Source organism: Trichoderma harzianum (genome assembly GCF_003025095.1).
Source record: "Trichoderma harzianum CBS 226.95 unplaced genomic scaffold M431scaffold_5, whole genome shotgun sequence".
Taxonomy (NCBI): Eukaryota; Fungi; Ascomycota; class Sordariomycetes; order Hypocreales; family Hypocreaceae; genus Trichoderma; species Trichoderma harzianum.
Genome location: NW_020209253.1, coordinates 1,063,083 through 1,080,767, shown reverse-complemented (window position 1 = coordinate 1,080,767; position 17,685 = coordinate 1,063,083). Strand labels below are relative to the sequence as shown.

Below are 17,685 nucleotides of genomic sequence, written 5' to 3'. Positions count from 1 at the left end.
GCCTGGCCCCCAACAATCAAGAAGAAGAAATTTCCCCCTCGGCTGTCCTCTCTTCCTCGTTATTAATTGTCGTCACTGCGCAAATCATGCCACAACATGGTGGTCCTCGTTGCTGCAGCTAGTAGATAAGAATCAAGCCTCGCAAACGCATCATTTTAGCCGCCGTTGTTTCATCTATTTACCGTCAAAGGGGAAACATCTGGATGATCTCATACTCAAAAGAAATACGCTTTTGTGCGTGTGCCCGCACTCCTTCGGATATCCTGGAGTGTCTGAGCTCGCTCAAATTGACCTGTGAAGACACCAATTCAGCTCTCATTGTCAACCAGTAATCCACTCCGCCGTCTAACCTCTCTAGAAGGCAAATTATTGTGATTTCATCTCTCTAGCGGTTTGCGCCTCTCACGAGATCTGAACATGCGATTTGGGGTAGGACAGGTGGAAGGATTTGCTCATCCGCACTGCTTCCCCGCGCCGCCGCGAGACTACAATTAAAAGCGCCGTCAAATATCCAACCGTATAAGTGATTGAAATTATCTTGTACGATCAACGAAAGGGTGCCGAGATGGAGCCAGCGGTTCCGGGCCCGTCCAGAATCGATAAAAGTAAAGGGGCGGCAACACACTCTCGCCAGGGCAGCATTGATGAGAATCCGAGAGCTTCCAACTCATCATTTCCTTCCTCGTCAACAGCGTCTGCAGCAAAAGCCGATCGAGAGGGAGACCAGCCAAATCCCTTTTTCGAAGAAGAAGACAGGACTAGCCATATCAGAGAGAGGCCGAAAAAATACCACCACAGGCGCATGAGCTCAAAGAGGCACGTTAGTCCGGGACGATCGCCGAACCCTATGGAATATGCACCGCAGAGTCCTGAAGATCCAGCAAGAGGTATATTGCCTTCTAGTATACCTCCTAATATCTCAAACGATCACTGACATCGTTCACTAGGGCCACCTCACGGCTATCCGTTCAATGGGCGCCCCCCAAATGGAGTGCTCAGGAATGACAACGCTCGTATCCCGCCAATCCAAACTCTCCCAGGGCACTTCCCCAACGGATATGGCTCTCCAGAAAGGCCATATGTCGTCCCTGACCCGCCGCCAGTGTTTATCCCATCACCCATGCAGGCTTCGTTCCCTCCGCAGATGCTCCCGATGCCTCCACCAAATTATCAGCTCAGCGGACTGCCTCTCAGTGGCTACGAACTCCTTGCGGCCAAACTGTCGGGGAACTTGTCGGGACCAAGACTTGCACCCATCTACCGACGGTTTGAATCACTCCACCACCGGCTACTTTTGCAAATGCAAGATGAGCTCATAGAATTAGAAGAGCAGCTGCACAACCTTGACGCGGCAGACACGCAAAAGAGAAAATTTCCAGGGGGGATATTTCCGGCATCTCGTCGAAAAGAGAACATGAACCCAACTGACGCAACCTGGAAGAAAAAAGATATCATCGTCCACATTGCGCAAAAGCTGTACCAGTATAGTGAGTATCCCTATCTCACATGAGTCAATACAAGTTATGTCTAATGAAAAAAACCAGATCAAGTCATCGCTTCGTTCAGCGCAACTTACAACATGGCTGAACCGAGCATTCAGGACGTTGTGAACTACAGATCGTACCTCAACACTATCAACCCTCTTGTAGAGGACGAGTGCCAGTTTCTCGAAGCCGCCGATGATCTCATTAATCTAGGACGGCGCAGGCGGCGCTCAAACGGCAACCCACAAGATGATCCCCTCAGTCCCATGCCTCGGTCATCCAGCGTCGTTGGGTTTCCTCCGCCGCCTAGCAGTCAAATCTCTAATGCCGGCAGCTCGATTTATCAAAACATCGCACAAGTCTCTTCCCTTAAACGCCTTGTTTTGGCCATGGCGATAATTGTGCTCGCTCCTATTGTTTGCTTCTCTGTGATCCCAGGGTTCATCGGCCGTATGACTGTCGTCTTTCTAGTGGGTCTTGGAGGAGCTGTCGCGTTGTTCCAATCCGGGTTGCTAAATTCACTAGCAGAAGATCGAAGCACATTGGATTGGGTTCTTTGTGCGGGTGTTTATGGAGGAGTAATGGCTGTGATTGCTGGTATTATTATTTGATACGGAATGAAAAGCTGCTTGGCTCTAGGATAAGGAAGGTCGACTGTATCTGATGCGGGATGTTCAAAATGTTCGTGGGTTTCATAACTTTTAAGTAAATGATTGAATGAATTGATGATGAATGAATGAGTTTTGTATGCGTCTAGACAGCAGCATATGAGTTAATAGAGCGAATGATTGTAGTTGTTTATACAGCTATCAAAGTCAACAAAAAACGAACAAAAACGACAAAAAGATACAACTATGGACGAACGGGGAATCGAACCCCGGACCTTTCCCATGCGGTTATCCGACTCGTTGGTCAGATGATGCTAAGGGAAAATTATACCACTAAACCATCCGCCCATTTGCTGATGTTTGAACTAGACGAATTTGGCTATATGAAGCCTAGCCTACAAGATTGAGTGGGCCGTCATCCAGTCATCCAGTCATCCAGTCTCCACGCTCAGAGCCTACACCGATGAGTTCTAAGATCTAATAATGCATAAAATACGATCATCAATTCAAATCTGTATATTTAATATTATTTTCTTTTAGTAACTTCATCTGGCAACTGAGCTTGTGAGTCATCCATCTTCTCAAGTTTCAAAACAGTTCAATCTTCTTCATGTATGGAGACGTCTAATGCAGAGCAGTTTCATTCACTTTGACGGCTTATACACATTCTCCCTTTCTCTGACATAAACCGCAGATACTATTCCAAACGGTCAAACCGCCGGAATACCAAACCCTTGGGAAGTGACATGGCTGTAGGGAGTGCAAATACAGGAAGAGTCACCCCACCCTCATATTGCATGCCACCTTCGACAGGCACATATCCTAGTCTCTTGGCTACACCGGGACTCTTCAGGTTACCCGGAGCTATGATGGCCATCATATCCCGGAGCCCCAGCCCGTCGCAAAAGTATCGCAAAACTGCGTTAGCAGCCTCGGTAGCGTAGCCCATGCCCCGGTAGTCAGGTAATAGGATCCAGTTTTGGTCAGGCATGAGGCTTCTTTGAACCACATAGGTAGTACCGATACACTGGCCGTGAGGTGAATTTGCTCCGAGCCTTATTAGCCAAATAGCAGATTTATCAATCCTTTGACCATCTAGAAGTTTTGGTTGGATCCGGCCGTATGAGCGGTAGAAATCGACGGATTCCACTGCATTTTTTCTGGCTTCTTGAGCGGAGATTTTCATGTATTCTCCGACCATGGTTCCCAGTAATTCTATGAAGGCTTCCTCATCGTCCTTTTTGTCGAAATCGATGAGGGTTAGAGTCAGTCTCTTGGTATAGAGAATAGGCGCCAAGTGCAAGATTTCTTGAGACATGCTTCAAAGTCTTAACAGATGATAATTTGGATTCACTGAAAAACACTGATCATTAAGAAACGTCACTCAAGAAGCCGAAATGAAGAATTGTTCAGATATATATTATGCTTTGTGATTACCACCAGCTGACGTAGAATTGTCAGATTTTGACATTGTGTACGGAGTGCGGAGCTACCCTTGAGCCTAGTAGATTCGCTAAGTGAGCATTGGCTTGAACAAAGTTAGGCGCTATTCCCAGTATATCACTTCAAACAACCTAATCAATTCTTTATATGTGGATGAGAGTATCTAAGCAGTGTTTATATGGGAATATCATCTACTACCGGGTAGTCGACATCATGTGCTATGATGAGATCGTGCCGAGGATATGTGAATAGAGGAGCACTTTATTTGGCTTCTAGAATACCTATGGATCGTACCCGTATGGGGCGTGCTTGTATGAGATGACTAGCATCAGGGATTCAGTTCCTTTTAATTGCCATATGGCTCCCTTGTCTAGCTAGCCTTATCTCGGCTTCAATAGTTTGGAATTGGCCCATAAAAAAGGTGAGTGAGCCGCTCGTACGAATATTAGCTGGACACGGCTGAGATGTGCCTGCTTTGTGCATGACAGTGTTTAAGAAGCAGCAAGAGGAGAAGATGTCAGAGTGCAATTAACCTGCGGTAAAAAGCAAATTATATCACTGTCCAATGAGTGTCTGTACATAGTTGGCAGAATGCATCCAATATTTTATTTTTCCAGGGTAAGCCGGTGCGCTGACGATGGTGTTGTGTTGCATTGCAGCAGTGGCAAATTGTCTCGCGCTTGCAACTTCTTTGTACAAATACTTTGTAGAATCGTGCGATCTTTAATTGACCCTTGCAGGCGCTTCGCTTCCCTACATCACTTTAGTACTAAGTCAAAGAGTGGAAAAAAAGGGGTCGGCCAATGAGGTTCGGAGGAAATGAGGCACCACCGCAGCCAGCAATTAAAGATTCTTGCCGCCGGTGGCTGTAGGATATTTTCCGGCTTTCGCATCTGTCACGGCTAGGCGATTCTTTTTTGTGGCTTTCCTCCTAGGTGCTCGTACTACAAAGCTAGGGGAAAAAAACCGGGCGAGCTTGTGATGATGGATTCTACCCGCTTTAATGAGGCTTGCTTCATGTTTCGCCAAAGACTGAGGGCGTTGTTAGTGTGACTGTTTGACAGGTAATACGTGCAAGCACAGTACGGTAGAGTAAGGCACAGCACATTTATCTTATCGACGTATAGCAATTGACACAGTAGAAACATCACACCTGTCTCTGATGCCCTCGAAATCAAATCAATCTCCTTGCCTGCAACTCTGGGGTTTTGCTGCAGACCGAGACACGTGCTGCCAACCAACTGCACCCGAGCATGTACAAGTACCTACACAGTATAGCGTTTCATGTGATGAGTTTACAAGCCCACTTCGACAGCAGTTTTAGTGGACGCGGAACGCTGCTGCAGAGCGGCCCCTCTGTTCATGACACTTGAACCCCTTGCTCGTCCATACCTTTTTTTCTCTCCCTCATTTACTGCACGTCTTGACGTACATGCTCCTACATGCCCTAGCTGCGGAGGATAAGCGGTGCTACTGCTAGTACTAGGTAATTAGCCCTCCCACGATGAAACACGATCCGCAGCCCTCTTCTCCCTCCTCTCCATCCTTCGTACCGTACGAGCCCGCGAGCCTGAGCCTGTCGTGATCGGCTTCGAATCGCTCGCTCGGATCGGTTGTGCGACCATTCTATCACCAACCCCCTGGCCGGCCTCTCGCGATTGTGCCCCCTGCCCACCCCAAACTGACGGGGGCGGAGCAGATCCAGCGCCATCAAATCAACCGGCGTGCAAATGCCCCCACAATGCAGTCAAACCAAAGGCACAAGGCTCTTGCGCCCAAATTGAGCCTCGTCACGTCCCTTGCGTCGCGGCCTAGGAACGAGGTTCCGCACTCAACCACCACTAGCCCTCTGGCCAAGCCACTCATTTCCACGGATCCAAACGCCCAAAGGCCAGAGTTGCACTCGCTGAGCACGTCCCCGAAGCTGATTGTGACCCGCAACGTCAATGCTTCGTTTTTAGATGACCCGACGCCAATCGAACCCGACATGGCCGACCAACACGCGTCTAGAGGCAGAGGTAGAGTCCGGGACTCTCACGACCTCTCGCTGTCCCCCCGCAACGTCACCCGGGACTCGCTTGTGAATAACATGCTCCTGTCCCTCGACCAGTTCTCATTGGGACACACCACATCCACAGGCGGCTTGTTTGGCGGCACGGCGCTGACATACGACGACCCGCGGCCCTGGGCCCACGACACCAACACCTTTTCCCGCGGATTCCCACCACCATCGAAGTCGAGGCACCAGTATTCGTACAGCTCCGACTACGAAGACGACTCGAACCGAACCTCGGTCCAGCTACCCAGACCACGGAGCCGGAGTCCTCCTCGACCAAGGAGTAACAGCAGCTCGATCTTCCAGGCGCCTTATCCCAGTGTTAACGGCCCAGGAGATCCCACGCAGCGCTCTCGACCGCGAGCCGGCACAAAGGGCAGCACCAGCAGCGCCAGTATCGACGCAGGTTACCCTCAGAACATTGGTGGCCCTTCCAGCTGGGCCCGTAGCGGCTTCAGGCGCTCGGCGAGCTTTGATCTCGGGTCGCCGCAGACGCAAACGCAGCTCAATGCGCCATTGATGTCCCCGTTCCACCTCGACTTCCCGAACAACTCTGTATCTGACGACTACGGTTCCGCACCAACGCCCACAATCCCTGGGGGGCCACGACGTGTATCGTCCAACTTGGCTCTTCCTCGCCCACCACCCGACCCAACTGATTTTCCGGGCCTGGAACGCAACCGTAGCCCGACTCGTTCCGTCAAAAGCTCTTCGGGACGCACCAAACGGCCGGTAAACCAGCAATTGGTAGCACCTGCCATGGCCTTAAGCGACTTCGACGCCGCCCCGGCACCTAGCGTTAGCTATGGCAAGTCTAAAACGGATCAGCTTGCTGCCTCCCAGACTGCCGGAGGACTTTCCCAGCCAAAAGAGAAGCCTGGTTTCTTCAGGCGTGTTTTCGGCTCCTCAAAGAGTACCACTCCCGCCGCTGCGGATGTTCCAACTCCACGCTTCATCGGCCAAGTGAACAACGCGGCCGCCCCTATCCAGAAAGAGATTCCGCCGCCACCGCAGCAGCAGCAGCAGCAGCAGTCTACCCCTGTATTACAGAAGAAGCCTTCGTCCTTCTTCCGTCGCCGGAAGAAGTCAGTTGTTGATGAGGCGCCGCCACTACCGGGTGAAGTGCCTCCGCTTCCCTCCTTCGATGCTAACCTCCATGCCGATTTCGACCGACCCCCAGCAAGTCCTGCTAGTAGCCTAAGGCAAATCATGAATCCATACCTGCGGGAGAGCACATCGCATCCTCTTGGCGATATTACCAACAAAGCAGCTGCCAGAGGAGTTGACGATGACGATGATGACGACCGAGTAGATTTCCAGCGAGACTTCTCACCTGACTATGAACCAAGCCCCAATGCAAAGATAAGAGCGGTCCATTCCGATTCTGACCGAGATCAATCATCCTCTGATGGTCCCAAACGCCCTCAGAATGGACTTGAACACAGGAACAATTCCTTCTTGGATCTTGACGGTGGCAGTGATAACGAGGACTCTCCCGTTCGACAGCGGGCTATATATTCAGCAGATGATAAGGAGAATGATGGAATATTGGCTTCTCCTACTACATACAAGAACAGGGACTCTACGGGCACCATTCGCGCCAAGAAATCGCCGTATATTGCGGAACAAGAAAAGTCAAATGACGCACCTGTTCGTCCTAAGGTGACAATACCGACTGATCGCCGATCGACTTCCTTTGCCTCGGCATCGACCGATGACGGTGACTATAAAACCGCACCCAGTGCACCACCTAGCGTCCGCGTCGAAAGATCCAGCGAGTCAAGTGCCAGAGGAATGGGAACGCTTGATATGCTCAAGAGTCGCTTGGATGAACCCGAATTCGTTATTGGCGAGCCTACCGAAGATGATCGACAGAAGGCGCAAAAGATATTTGATGGAGCTGAAGACTTCATCCCCAAGGAGAAGGCTGCTTCTTGGATGGGCGAAGAAGGCCCCATTCGCCAGCGGACTCTGCAGGCGTATATTGAGCTGTATGACTTCACAGACCTGAGCATTCTCAATGCGCTACGTAAGGTGTGTGGCCGTTTGATACTGCGCGGCGAGACACAGCAAGTCGATCGCATCTTGGTGGCCTTTTCCAAGCGATGGTGTGATTGCAATCCGAACCACGGCTTTAAAGCGACTGGTGAGTAGTTCTCTTGCTCAACTGATCTATAGTTGAGTCATGCTAACATTGTCTAGACGTCATCCACACTATTTGCTACTCTATCATGCTTCTCAACACTGATCTGCATCTTGCCGATATTGAGCAAAAGATGACCCGCAGCCAATTCGTGAAGAATACTCTGACAACAATTACCCAAGCTGTCGAAGAGTCTGTCCCTGATGCCTTTGAGCGCCCCAGTATTCTGCCCGACAAGGGCTCCGTGCTCCACGAGGGAGCGCGGCCAGCAGCTGAGCCGCAAGAGCGGAAAACTTTCCGGAATTCATTCAGACCTCCCCCTCGCACCGATACACAGCTGGGAGATGCCCACGACGAGTGTGGACCGCTTGTTAAGACGTCCTTCTATGGTCCAATGAAAGCTTGGGAAGAGCAAATTGAGATCGTTTTGAAGAGCATTTATAACTCCATTCGAGATGACAAGCTGCCTTTGTTTGGTGCGGAGCCAGAGAGGCATCTCAACACCATGCCATCGCAAAGCAGTCTGTCCGTTATGGGAATGCTCAAGAGGAGTCCCAGTGTTCTCAGCAAGGCGCCATCGGAAAGCCAAATGTCGACGCGAGGCCGGGTTGCAGATAACAGCCGTAACGGAGGCTCGCGATGGGCGTCCAAGAGCCGATCACGGCCTGGACTTGGGCGTAATGGATTCAACTCTAGCCGAACTAGCTTCGACGACTCAAATTCCCTCTGGAGCCCAGCCATGTCATCGGCGACCTGGAGCCGCTACTCGCTGGGGAGAACCCAAGGCTCCATGTCTCAGGACTCGTTTGGCTCAGCAATGCCCCGAGGTGATTATCAGCAATCTATTGGGTTTGCAAATGCTCTCAGCCAGGCCATTGTCCGTGAAGATGACGCGCACGGCAATGATGGCATGTCCGTAATGAGTGCCGAAGTACCTGCCACTCAACTGCTGGACGACGAATCCCTAGAATTGGCGGGCCCTCCCTGGATTAAAGAGGGCAGAGTCATGCACAAGCATCATTTGGATGGGGTTGGCAAGAGAGCAAAGGACCGAAACTGGACCGAAGTCTTTGCCGTGATCCAAAGGGGCCAGATGAGCATCTTCTCGTTCAATGCACCCAAGTCAACGCGGCAAAAGAGCCGCACAAGGAATGCTGAAAAGGTCAACGCTCCTGTTGGAGGTGGTAACTGGCAGGACAATGCTGTAAACCTGGGCACGTTTAATTTACGACTGACCCTCGCGTCAGCACTCCCATCTCCTGGCTATTCGCGGTCAAGACCGTACGTGTGGGCGCTGAGCTTGCCTACGGGAGCCGTTCACCTATTCCAAGTCGGAACTCCTGAGATTATAAAAGAATTTGTGAATACGGCCAATTACTGGAGCGCGCGGCTGAGCACGCATCCGCTCATCGGTGGCATAAGCAACATCGAATACGGATGGAGTGACAGTGTTATCAACAACTCGCTCGTTAATGCCATCAATGACAATGCTTCCATCATGAGTGGCGGCCGGAACTCACGCCCTGGTAGCCGAGCTACCCATGGTCGACAAAACAGCGTTCAGAGTGTCAACCTACCTTCTTCTAGCATGGACCATGGTTCTGGAGCCTTCACCAGTGGACGTGGAAAACTACCCGGGGATCGCATCACCATTTCCGAGTGGGCGCCGCCAACACAGAGCATGCGACCGAGCAATTTAGCGGAACCGGAGCAGCTAGAGACACTCTCGACATACGTCAAGAGCATCGAGGATGATTTACAAAACCACAACCAGCTTCGCAGCCCTATGCTCCTTGCCTTCACTCCCAGAGGCAACAACGCGAACAAGGCCATGGCGAACTGGGAACGCAAGAGCGCATACTTGCTTAGGGAGATTGTCAAGTTCAGAACCTATGTGGATACTCTGCAGCAATCAGAGAGCAGGAGACGGGAGATTTATAAAGAGCGAGACTTGGCTCGACGAGCGGCCAGAGGTGAGCTCAGTGACGGTGATATGGACGTCAGCGACGAAGATGGTGATGAGACGCTGCGACCTTGAGTACTGTTTTCATCATAGATGGTTTAACTTAATTGCCTGCTTTGTCTGCGTATTGTGCCTGGGCTGGATAATGAGGAGAGAGCAAGATACTGCGAGCTGCGTTGGAGCTGGAGCTTCTATTCTAATTCTTCCTTCTTCCTTTCTTCTGTTGCTGTTTTCTTATCACGGTGGCCACCGCCCTTTTTGATACCTCCTACTTTTGGAACTTTTCTTCTACTCATAGCAGTCTCATCAATTAATACTGGGAAGAGATGGGGGGATATATACTGTACTACTAGTTGCATTTCGCTTGATTGTGTTAGTATTTTAAGTACCTGCTGAGAAAGCGTTTGGAATGTTGGAAGCATAAGCGAGCATTTGTTTATGAAAATAACAGAACAATGACAACTGCATCACAGCGGTCATTTATTTGCATCCAAGAAAGCCTGTGTACCTGCATGCAGTAGACGTGAAGTGGAAGAAGCAGAACAAGGAGGATATTATTATTATTACTAGTGTAGAAACCCCTGCCATCAAGACATCCGAAGAAGATTCGAACCTGTTGCAGTGCGTTCAGTTTTCAAACCCTCTCTTCCCACCTTTTCTCCTTGCTCACGCAGCGAGAAGCCAAAGGAGGAAGAGCACCGCACCGAGTGGCGAAGATGGTCTTCCACTGGGCAGCGCCGCATTGTCACTCTCATTGCTACTTTCTTCAGACGAGTCTGGGTTTTGCTCTCCAGTTTGCGATGGCTGTTCCTCAGTAGTAGCTGAAGAAGATGGGTGAGATTTATCACCATCGCTAGTCTGTGTGGGTTGGGAGCCACCTGGCGAAGCAATAGGGGGAGGAAAGGCGCCGGGAGTTGATCGTTTAACGCACCCCTTGATCTCAATGTCCTGCCAACCTGTGGTGCGTTCGTCATACAGATACTCGACGTTGGCGCCCTTGACAGTCTCGTTGCATCCGCCGGTATAGTCTTCCAGCTCGATTGTCTTGACGTAGGCACTGTACGGGCTCTTGTCGGCGTCGTGGCCGGTCCAATTGGGCAGACCACCGGCCCAGACGACTGTGCCTGGGTCGCTGCTCTTGCTGACGGTCCAGATGCCGAGCTTGACTTGCATTGGGGTTTGAGGCCACTTGTAGGCCGGGATATCACCAACGTGCCACGACTTGCGAACGATGTTGTTGATGGAGAAGCTGAGATTTGTGGGGGTCCATTCGATGCTGTACTTCTGGATCGAGGCGAAGGAGGAGGCGTCGAGGTGATACGTTGTATTGTACGTGTTGAAGAGAGGCTGGCCGTCGTAAAAGTAGTTCGTCTGGGCTTGGTTTTCGTAGGCTCCGAGGAGTTCCTATTATTCTGGGAGTTGGCACCTTGATCTTGCTTGCTACATGGGAAATAGCGGAGAAGGACTCACCCAATCGATCTCGTCTCCGGAGTCAGACTTGAGGACAATAGCAGTAATGATGCCGGGACCTTTTACGGCTTGGAGTTCAACGCTGACTTTGCCAAAGAGTAAGTATTTGTTGCTGGTTAGAGTGGGCGCTTGACTGTCCTGCCAGATGTTAAAGGCAGCTCCTTTGTCATCGGTGTTGTTGAAAGTAAGCTGGCGTTTGTCTTGCGATGTAGAAGAATCGACGGACCAGAAGGAAGTGAATTGGTCGTCCCAGGTGGCTTTTGTAAAGTCAAAGGAGGTTTTGCTGGCGAAAGCAGGATCAGGAGGGCAATCTGTGGAAGTAACTTTGTTTTAGCTTGCTCTTTTTGTAGTTTTGGTGTGAGGTAATGGAGAGAAGCGATTTACGAGCATCTTTCTTGAGGGGATCGCAGTGAGATAGATCCTTTAGACTGGCTAGCACGGGAAGAGCTAGGTGGATGGACAGGATAAGGAGCCAGTGAAACATGTTGGAAAGTCAAAATTGGCGTAATGACTGCTTAGAAGGCATATGAGAGACGGTACTGAACGTAATTGGCGATAGCATAGGAGGAAGATTTACAACTCGATTGCGAGAAGAGAATGAGCTCTGTTTATGTTTATATATACCTAAGGAGAATTGGATGTGGGGTGACTGCTCCCACTCATTACTACAAGCTCCTTCCTTTTGGACAAGCTTCTCGGCAGTATTAAGGTGTAGCAGTTAATTCACATTGCACAGCATGTCTGGTGAGATGAAGCACAACTGACAACATGGGATGAGGATAGGAGGGAAAAAGGACCGGATTCTGGCTCTAGATATGAGACAGGGAAATGTCTGGCTACGAGGCTGGGCTGATAATGGTATTATGATAATATACGGGAGTAGGTGGTGTCACCGGGAGCATGATTGAATGAGTTGAATGACACTGATAATTCGATGCTGTGTTTTTTTATATGCATAAATATCACAACCCTGGTATATTTGAGGCTGTAATACAATACGCTGTTTCGGACATGTTTGACAGGTGACATCAAACAAATGCCGGGCTCCCCTTGAGCGATGCAGCTGTAACCTTCGACAGTCATTAATTCTCGGCTGCGGAACAAACGGATGGCTTCCACGTGATGCACTGTCCTCACAAAATTGATGGCCAACCGTAGAGATGCGCTGTTGCTCAAAAGAGGGCGATTTAGCCTCACTTTGGACATGTGGAAGAAAGGGAGATGTCGCGATAATTTCCTCTGCGGGCATCCGTACACGGAGGCACAAAGCACAACAACAGGGCAACACAAGCGAGAAAGGGACGTAGACGAAAAAAATGGTAAAAGGAGAACGAACATAATGGAGACAAGAGAGAATTATTTGCCATTATCAATCTAGCAAGTATCTAACATGCTGCTCAGAGCTGTCTTCTCGGCACTGGTGATTGTCAGCTTATAGAAGCTCTTGACATCAATCCACGACTTGGCGTAGGTGCAGTAGAAGCTGGTCAGAGGAGGCTTCCACTGGTCTGGGCTGCGGTCGCCCTTGGAGCGGTTTGCACTTGCGGAGACGGCCCAGAGTTGGGGACGGGAGACGTCGTTGGCGAGGGCTTCGCGTTGGGCTGTGGTCCAGCTTGAGGCACCGGACTGATGTGATATTCGTCCATGTTAGTGATGTGGCATGATATAGTATGGCAAAAGGTATGGAACGGAAATACGTAGTGAGGAAGGAGAAAACTCACGATCCAGGCATTCTTCAGAGGCACCATGTGGTCAATATCCAAGCTGGATGCCGTTGTGAAACTGGCGTTGTCATAAGGGCTGATCCAGGTGCCGGACTGAGCCTCACAAGCATTGTTGACTTGGACACCTTCACCATCTCGCTTCAACACATATTCGCTATTTGTACATCCAATATGTTAGCTTTTGCGCGGTACTTCCGAAGCTTAAAAGGTGCTGGGTTGTTGACATACCGAGCATTGCAGTTACCAGAGATGGCATCCCAAGTGGGAAACAGGTCGCGGGAGTAACCAGTTCCAGATCCAGCAACGGCAACAGTCAGACCGGCGAGTTGGGTTCTGGCGCTACTTTCAGTAGGAATACCGGGCTGTAATGAGTTGAAGCGTTAGCTAGTCTGATATATAGAGTTGAGATACAATATATGTCATGTTGCATTGATGCTACATACCGGTGTAGGCATAGGAGCCGGGGCGGCGAGAACCGCGATGGCCGAAGTAAGAGCAACAGAGATGGACAGCTTCATGATGACTACTTTATATAATATAACTTGATATAAAGTCTTCTGAATGTGAAGTCGAGAGACGCTTTCATATATCTCTTTGTCTGTCGCTTCCGCAGTTCACAACGCGACGATGCAGCAGGAAGTCCCAACGTCGAGTGAGTTCTGAGGGCAAGAAGAGCAATTTTATAGTCTACTCGACTTCTTACCTGCTTCCTTACTCGTCCTTCCGCCGCCTACTAATGCATACCAAGTCCGTAGGCTTGTTTCGGCGCCATCATGCCCCCATCACATAATATGTCTCAGCGTGTGCGACTCACCAAGAATAAGCCGCATGCAATATATCTGCTGCCATGAGTAGATGCTAATCACCCGCCGTATCCGACAGCTAGATAGATAGAGACGTAGTATCGCCAAAGACGCAGAGTATACTATATTCGACATTGCCGAGCAATGCCCTTCGACTAAGATCCAATTCTTCGGCTTTCAACCACCAACAAAGAAAGCCATATCAGGCTAATCCCAATCACAGCCAATGCCGCCACACGTGTTAATCGAGGCATCTCCACAGCGTCGCTTCAGCATTTCCTCTTCAGGAAGGTTGGTGATTTTCTTGCTTCCTAAGCTGCCCCTCTCTAGGTCGGGATCTGCAGCGGGGACCGGCCGGGGCCACAAATGAAGCGTACAAATAAGGGTCTTTTTAAACCCCGAGATCTCCAGATGAAGGAGGTGTTTCTTACGAGACATGTGATAGAGATGGGAGATGCAGACTGAATATAGATGCAAAAAAGATTTATTTTGCAATCAAGGAAAGCTGTGAACTAAGCTGATGGGATGGTATAAATGAGATTTAAAGACAGATACTTGAAGAGAAAAAGATGAAAGAAAGAAACAGCCGATCTTCGGAGCGGGCACCACGGGAAACTAGAGTATGCATATTTCGGTCTACATTTTGGGCCAAGAGGCTCCGTCGCGAGACTTGACTAGGATTAAAAGTTTCAACGGCAATTCAGTTCAGTTCATATAAGTGTCTCTAACTAGGTAGCTTTTTTCTCATCAATACAGGAGCTTGAGGGGTTACGCAATACCAGAGATTGCATCGAGTTTTAATGGCGTAACAAGATTCAGAGCGAGTACATGTACATGTATCTTTTGTTTATGGGCACTTTAGGTAGTTCTTCTAATATCTGGTATTGCCGCTTTCCCTACAACTCTCAAGGCTACTATCGCTGATTTTTTTTCTCGTACATGCTGCTATTGCTAACCACGTCGAACTTTGAAATCAGGGTGCTGGATGGTCACTTGCAAGACGAAAGTCGATGCGCCTACTATCCGCCAATTTGTAAAATGTATTTGATAGACAAGCTCTAGCAACGATGCGTTAACTTTTAATGCAAATGCAAACTTTTGATGTGAAAAGACTCCCAACGCAGATTCCAGCCGAACCTTCCCATACTGAATATCGGTTTATAAATGGCTTCAAACCACCATTGTTGAAGCAGACCCAAGCAATCTAATCCATCCTAATCTCCTTTCTTACAGAGTGATCTATTTCATAGCGTCTTCAAGAACCTCCTCCCAGTCTTTCTGTAAGAGCTCCTTATCGCCGCCCTGCTGCTCGGCCTCCTTCTTCATATTACCCCAAATAACTTCCACGTCGTGCAAAAAGAGCCTTAGAATTGGACAGTCTCTTTTCTTTCGAAGATCGTACAGCTTCTGCAACGGCGTCTTGCCCTGAGAGTCCTTACCTTTAAGAGATGCGTCTCTGCAAAGCACATTATAAGCATCGATTCTGGCATCTATGTCCTTGTACTTCGGATATTTCTCCAACCTGTCCACAATTGAATGCAACAGGCTGTTCCCGTTGCAGTGGATATAACGACCGTTGAAACACTCTAGTTCCAAAGCAAAGTCGAACGGCTTGGAGTAATTTTCCAAAGTAAGAAGAGCCTCGGAAGCCACCCTTTCTGCTATGGTAGTGTATGGGAAATGCTCCTGCAAAAGTCTGAAAAGCTTATCGTCTTCGGCGAACGCGGTCTCATAAAGTGCATCAATAGCAGATTGAGTAATATGGTCCTTATACTGTACCATATCGAAGGGCTTGGGAAAGCCGTAAGACGCTGCCCACTCCGCGAATACAGCGCCGACCTCCTGGGCCACGAGTGACGCATCTAGTTTTAGGAGAAGATTGTAAAATTTGGTGGGCTTACGATGATACTTGACTATGCAAGTTCCCAGAATAGATCGGGCATTATGAGAAGGGATGTTGGGGTTCGCACCCTTCTCCACGAGGGTGTTAAAGAGACCAAGGAACGGTCCAGGTTGCTTAGTGTTGCATATGGCCTCGCAAAGGACATGGAGCAAGGTGAATCCCGTGTTTGATAGCTCATTAATGTCTGCCCCATGGTCAATAAGTAGTTTGACCATCTCATCAACGTTGCGGATTATATATTTCCAATCCACGGGGAGAGGCGTTGGAATTGCCTTAATGGCACAGATCAACGGTGTCTCCAGCACGTTAGCGTCGTTAAGATTGCCAACTTTGGCGTTGCAAGTCTCAATCATATGCTCAATAATTTCCTTATACCTCTCTTGCAACTCTTCGTCCTCACTGCTGCAGTAGTGTATGATGGCCTGCATCAACGGAGTTCTTCCCGTCTGGTTCACATTCTCAATGTTGCCGCCGTTGGCCATGATCTCTTTGAAAGCGATTTCGTTGCCACACTCGAGCGAGAAAAATAAAGGCGTCAATCCTGCCATCATAGGAACGTTGATAAGCTCAGGGTAATCTCTGAAGTATAACCTTAGTTTGGCATCATTGGTAAACTCTTCTCTTTGACGGGCTGAAAGAACGTGTAAAAGATTAATGGTGCCTGGAGCAACTGCAGATGCTGTAGTGTCCTCAATAGGAACAGTAAGTACAGGTGAGGCACCATATTTCAGGAGAAGGCGGATCATCTTCTTATCCTCGTTGAGAAACGGAATAAATAGGGGGCGCCACTTGGAGTAACGAGAAACAATGGTTATCGAATTGTTTGGCATTCTCGACTCGAATTCCTTACGGCCCTGTGAAAACAGTGGATTGTAGAGCAGATGCTTCCCTAAGGCATTAGGATTAGCCCCTAGTTGTAAGAGCTTTTCAACTGCCACTCTATTCCCCTTGGCAGCAGCCAAATGGAGAGGCGTGAAGCTCCCAGAATCGCGCCGCCGATAAACCCGATTCACATCACCGCCATATGTCACGGCGAGATCCAACATTTTTATGACAAATTTCTCAGTAGCTTCTGTAGTAGTGACATATAATGCTGCCGAAAGTATGGACATCGGCCACTTGCTGCGGGCGTCTTCCTTGTAGAGAGCTGGAGTAGCAAGTCCGTAGAAGAATCGAGAAAGCTGAGCCACCCGTCCAAGAGTATGGACGGGTAATAATTGGATGATTTTGGCCAGAAATTCAGAAGGGAGAGTGCTGAGATAGTCTCGTTTCGTTGCATCTTCAGGTATACCCCACGGAAGAAATTTTTGGGCAAGGTAGGCCATGATGTCGGGTTTAACCGAAAAGCGGTGCTGAGCTATGCACTTCTTGATAAGAATGATTGATGATGGCTTAAAATGTAGACGTTTGAGAAGTTGAATAGTATTGACTGATTCCACCACGATGTCTGTTCAGAATGGCCGATGGAGCTGAGTGAGAAAAAAGAGAGAGGAAGCAGGTGGCGGCTTATTCCTACGAATTGGTAGAATTCCAATGAGAAAAAAAAGGAGAGATTATAGAAATAAATAGAAAGCTTTTGGTCTCTCAAACGGAGCGAGTAGGGGATTTCGCAACGTTGGACAGTGGTTGAAGTGAAAGAAATGAAGAAGTTGAGGGATGGGAGCTGGCTGTGAAAACTGTATTTGAAGAGCGGGAGCGGTGAGTTGTGGTTGAGGCTGTCAGGCAGAAAACTGAGGTTTGGCAGCTTTGATTCGAAAAGCGGTAAATCACATGGGCTTTGTATTTAATCTCCTGCTCTGGATAGTAGAATGATGTTGATGGTAGGATTGACAGCTGGCGCAGGTGGAAGAGCTGATCCACAGCCTGGTGCATCAAAGAGTCGCAAGTTGGCATGGAAACTTCAGACATACAAATCTCCTTTGGACTCGAGAATGTGTGATCCGGAAGTCAAGATGACCTTTTCATTAACCCTTTAAGCACCTGGCCTGTATCCCTTGATATCCTGTAGTATTGGCGTCGACCGGCCTCCAAGGCAACCACTGCGAATTATTAAGCAATATTAGGTGTATCTTAGTTCCATTGTAAGAT

At 49.1% G+C, this 17,685-nt stretch overlaps 6 protein-coding genes and 1 non-coding gene across 7 annotated transcripts; 2 read left to right on the top strand and 5 right to left on the bottom strand.

Annotated features, from left to right (window-relative positions):
• Window positions 1-847: 847 nt before the first annotated feature.
• On the top strand, window positions 848-2,089 carry M431DRAFT_63751 (hypothetical protein; the record flags this gene model as incomplete). Its single annotated transcript, XM_024921645.1, has 3 exons — window positions 848-902; window positions 948-1,487; window positions 1,545-2,089. Coding segments are annotated over 3 exons (1,140 nt in total), but the record flags the coding sequence as incomplete, so codon positions are not given.
• Window positions 2,090-2,339: 250 nt separating this feature from the next.
• Window positions 2,340-2,440, bottom strand: M431DRAFT_t77. The gene has a single exon. It is a non-coding gene; the product is annotated as a tRNA-Ala (tRNA).
• A 305-nt stretch (window positions 2,441-2,745) lies between these two features.
• Window positions 2,746-3,410, bottom strand: M431DRAFT_113783 (hypothetical protein; the record flags this gene model as incomplete). The annotated part of the gene is made up of 1 exon (XM_024911884.1): window positions 2,746-3,410. The coding sequence occupies one exon, from the start codon at window positions 3,408-3,410 to the stop codon at window positions 2,790-2,792; it is 621 nt and encodes a 206-aa protein (XP_024775330.1). The 3' UTR covers window positions 2,746-2,789.
• A 1,866-nt stretch (window positions 3,411-5,276) lies between these two features.
• Window positions 5,277-9,772, top strand: M431DRAFT_494093 (hypothetical protein; the record flags this gene model as incomplete). The annotated part of the gene is made up of 2 exons (XM_024917202.1): window positions 5,277-7,737; window positions 7,794-9,772. 2 exons carry the CDS (start codon window positions 5,277-5,279, stop codon window positions 9,770-9,772), a joined length of 4,440 nt encoding a protein of 1,479 aa, XP_024775329.1.
• A 591-nt stretch (window positions 9,773-10,363) lies between these two features.
• On the bottom strand, window positions 10,364-11,651 carry M431DRAFT_84167 (glycoside hydrolase family 16 protein; the record flags this gene model as incomplete). The annotated part of the gene is made up of 3 exons (XM_024923406.1): window positions 10,364-11,101; window positions 11,168-11,478; window positions 11,552-11,651. 3 exons carry the CDS (start codon window positions 11,649-11,651, stop codon window positions 10,364-10,366), a joined length of 1,149 nt encoding a protein of 382 aa, XP_024775328.1.
• An 890-nt stretch (window positions 11,652-12,541) lies between these two features.
• On the bottom strand, window positions 12,542-13,409 carry M431DRAFT_4618 (hypothetical protein; the record flags this gene model as incomplete). Its single annotated transcript, XM_024915360.1, has 4 exons — window positions 12,542-12,793; window positions 12,889-13,045; window positions 13,120-13,253; window positions 13,335-13,409. The coding sequence occupies 4 exons, from the start codon at window positions 13,407-13,409 to the stop codon at window positions 12,542-12,544; spliced, it is 618 nt and encodes a 205-aa protein (XP_024775327.1).
• Window positions 13,410-15,734: 2,325 nt separating this feature from the next.
• M431DRAFT_552362 (hypothetical protein) lies at window positions 15,735-16,922 on the bottom strand (the record flags this gene model as incomplete). The annotated part of the gene is made up of 2 exons (XM_024921364.1): window positions 15,735-16,276; window positions 16,448-16,922. Coding segments are annotated over 2 exons (1,017 nt in total), but the record flags the coding sequence as incomplete, so codon positions are not given.
• Window positions 16,923-17,685: the final 763 nt, after the last annotated feature.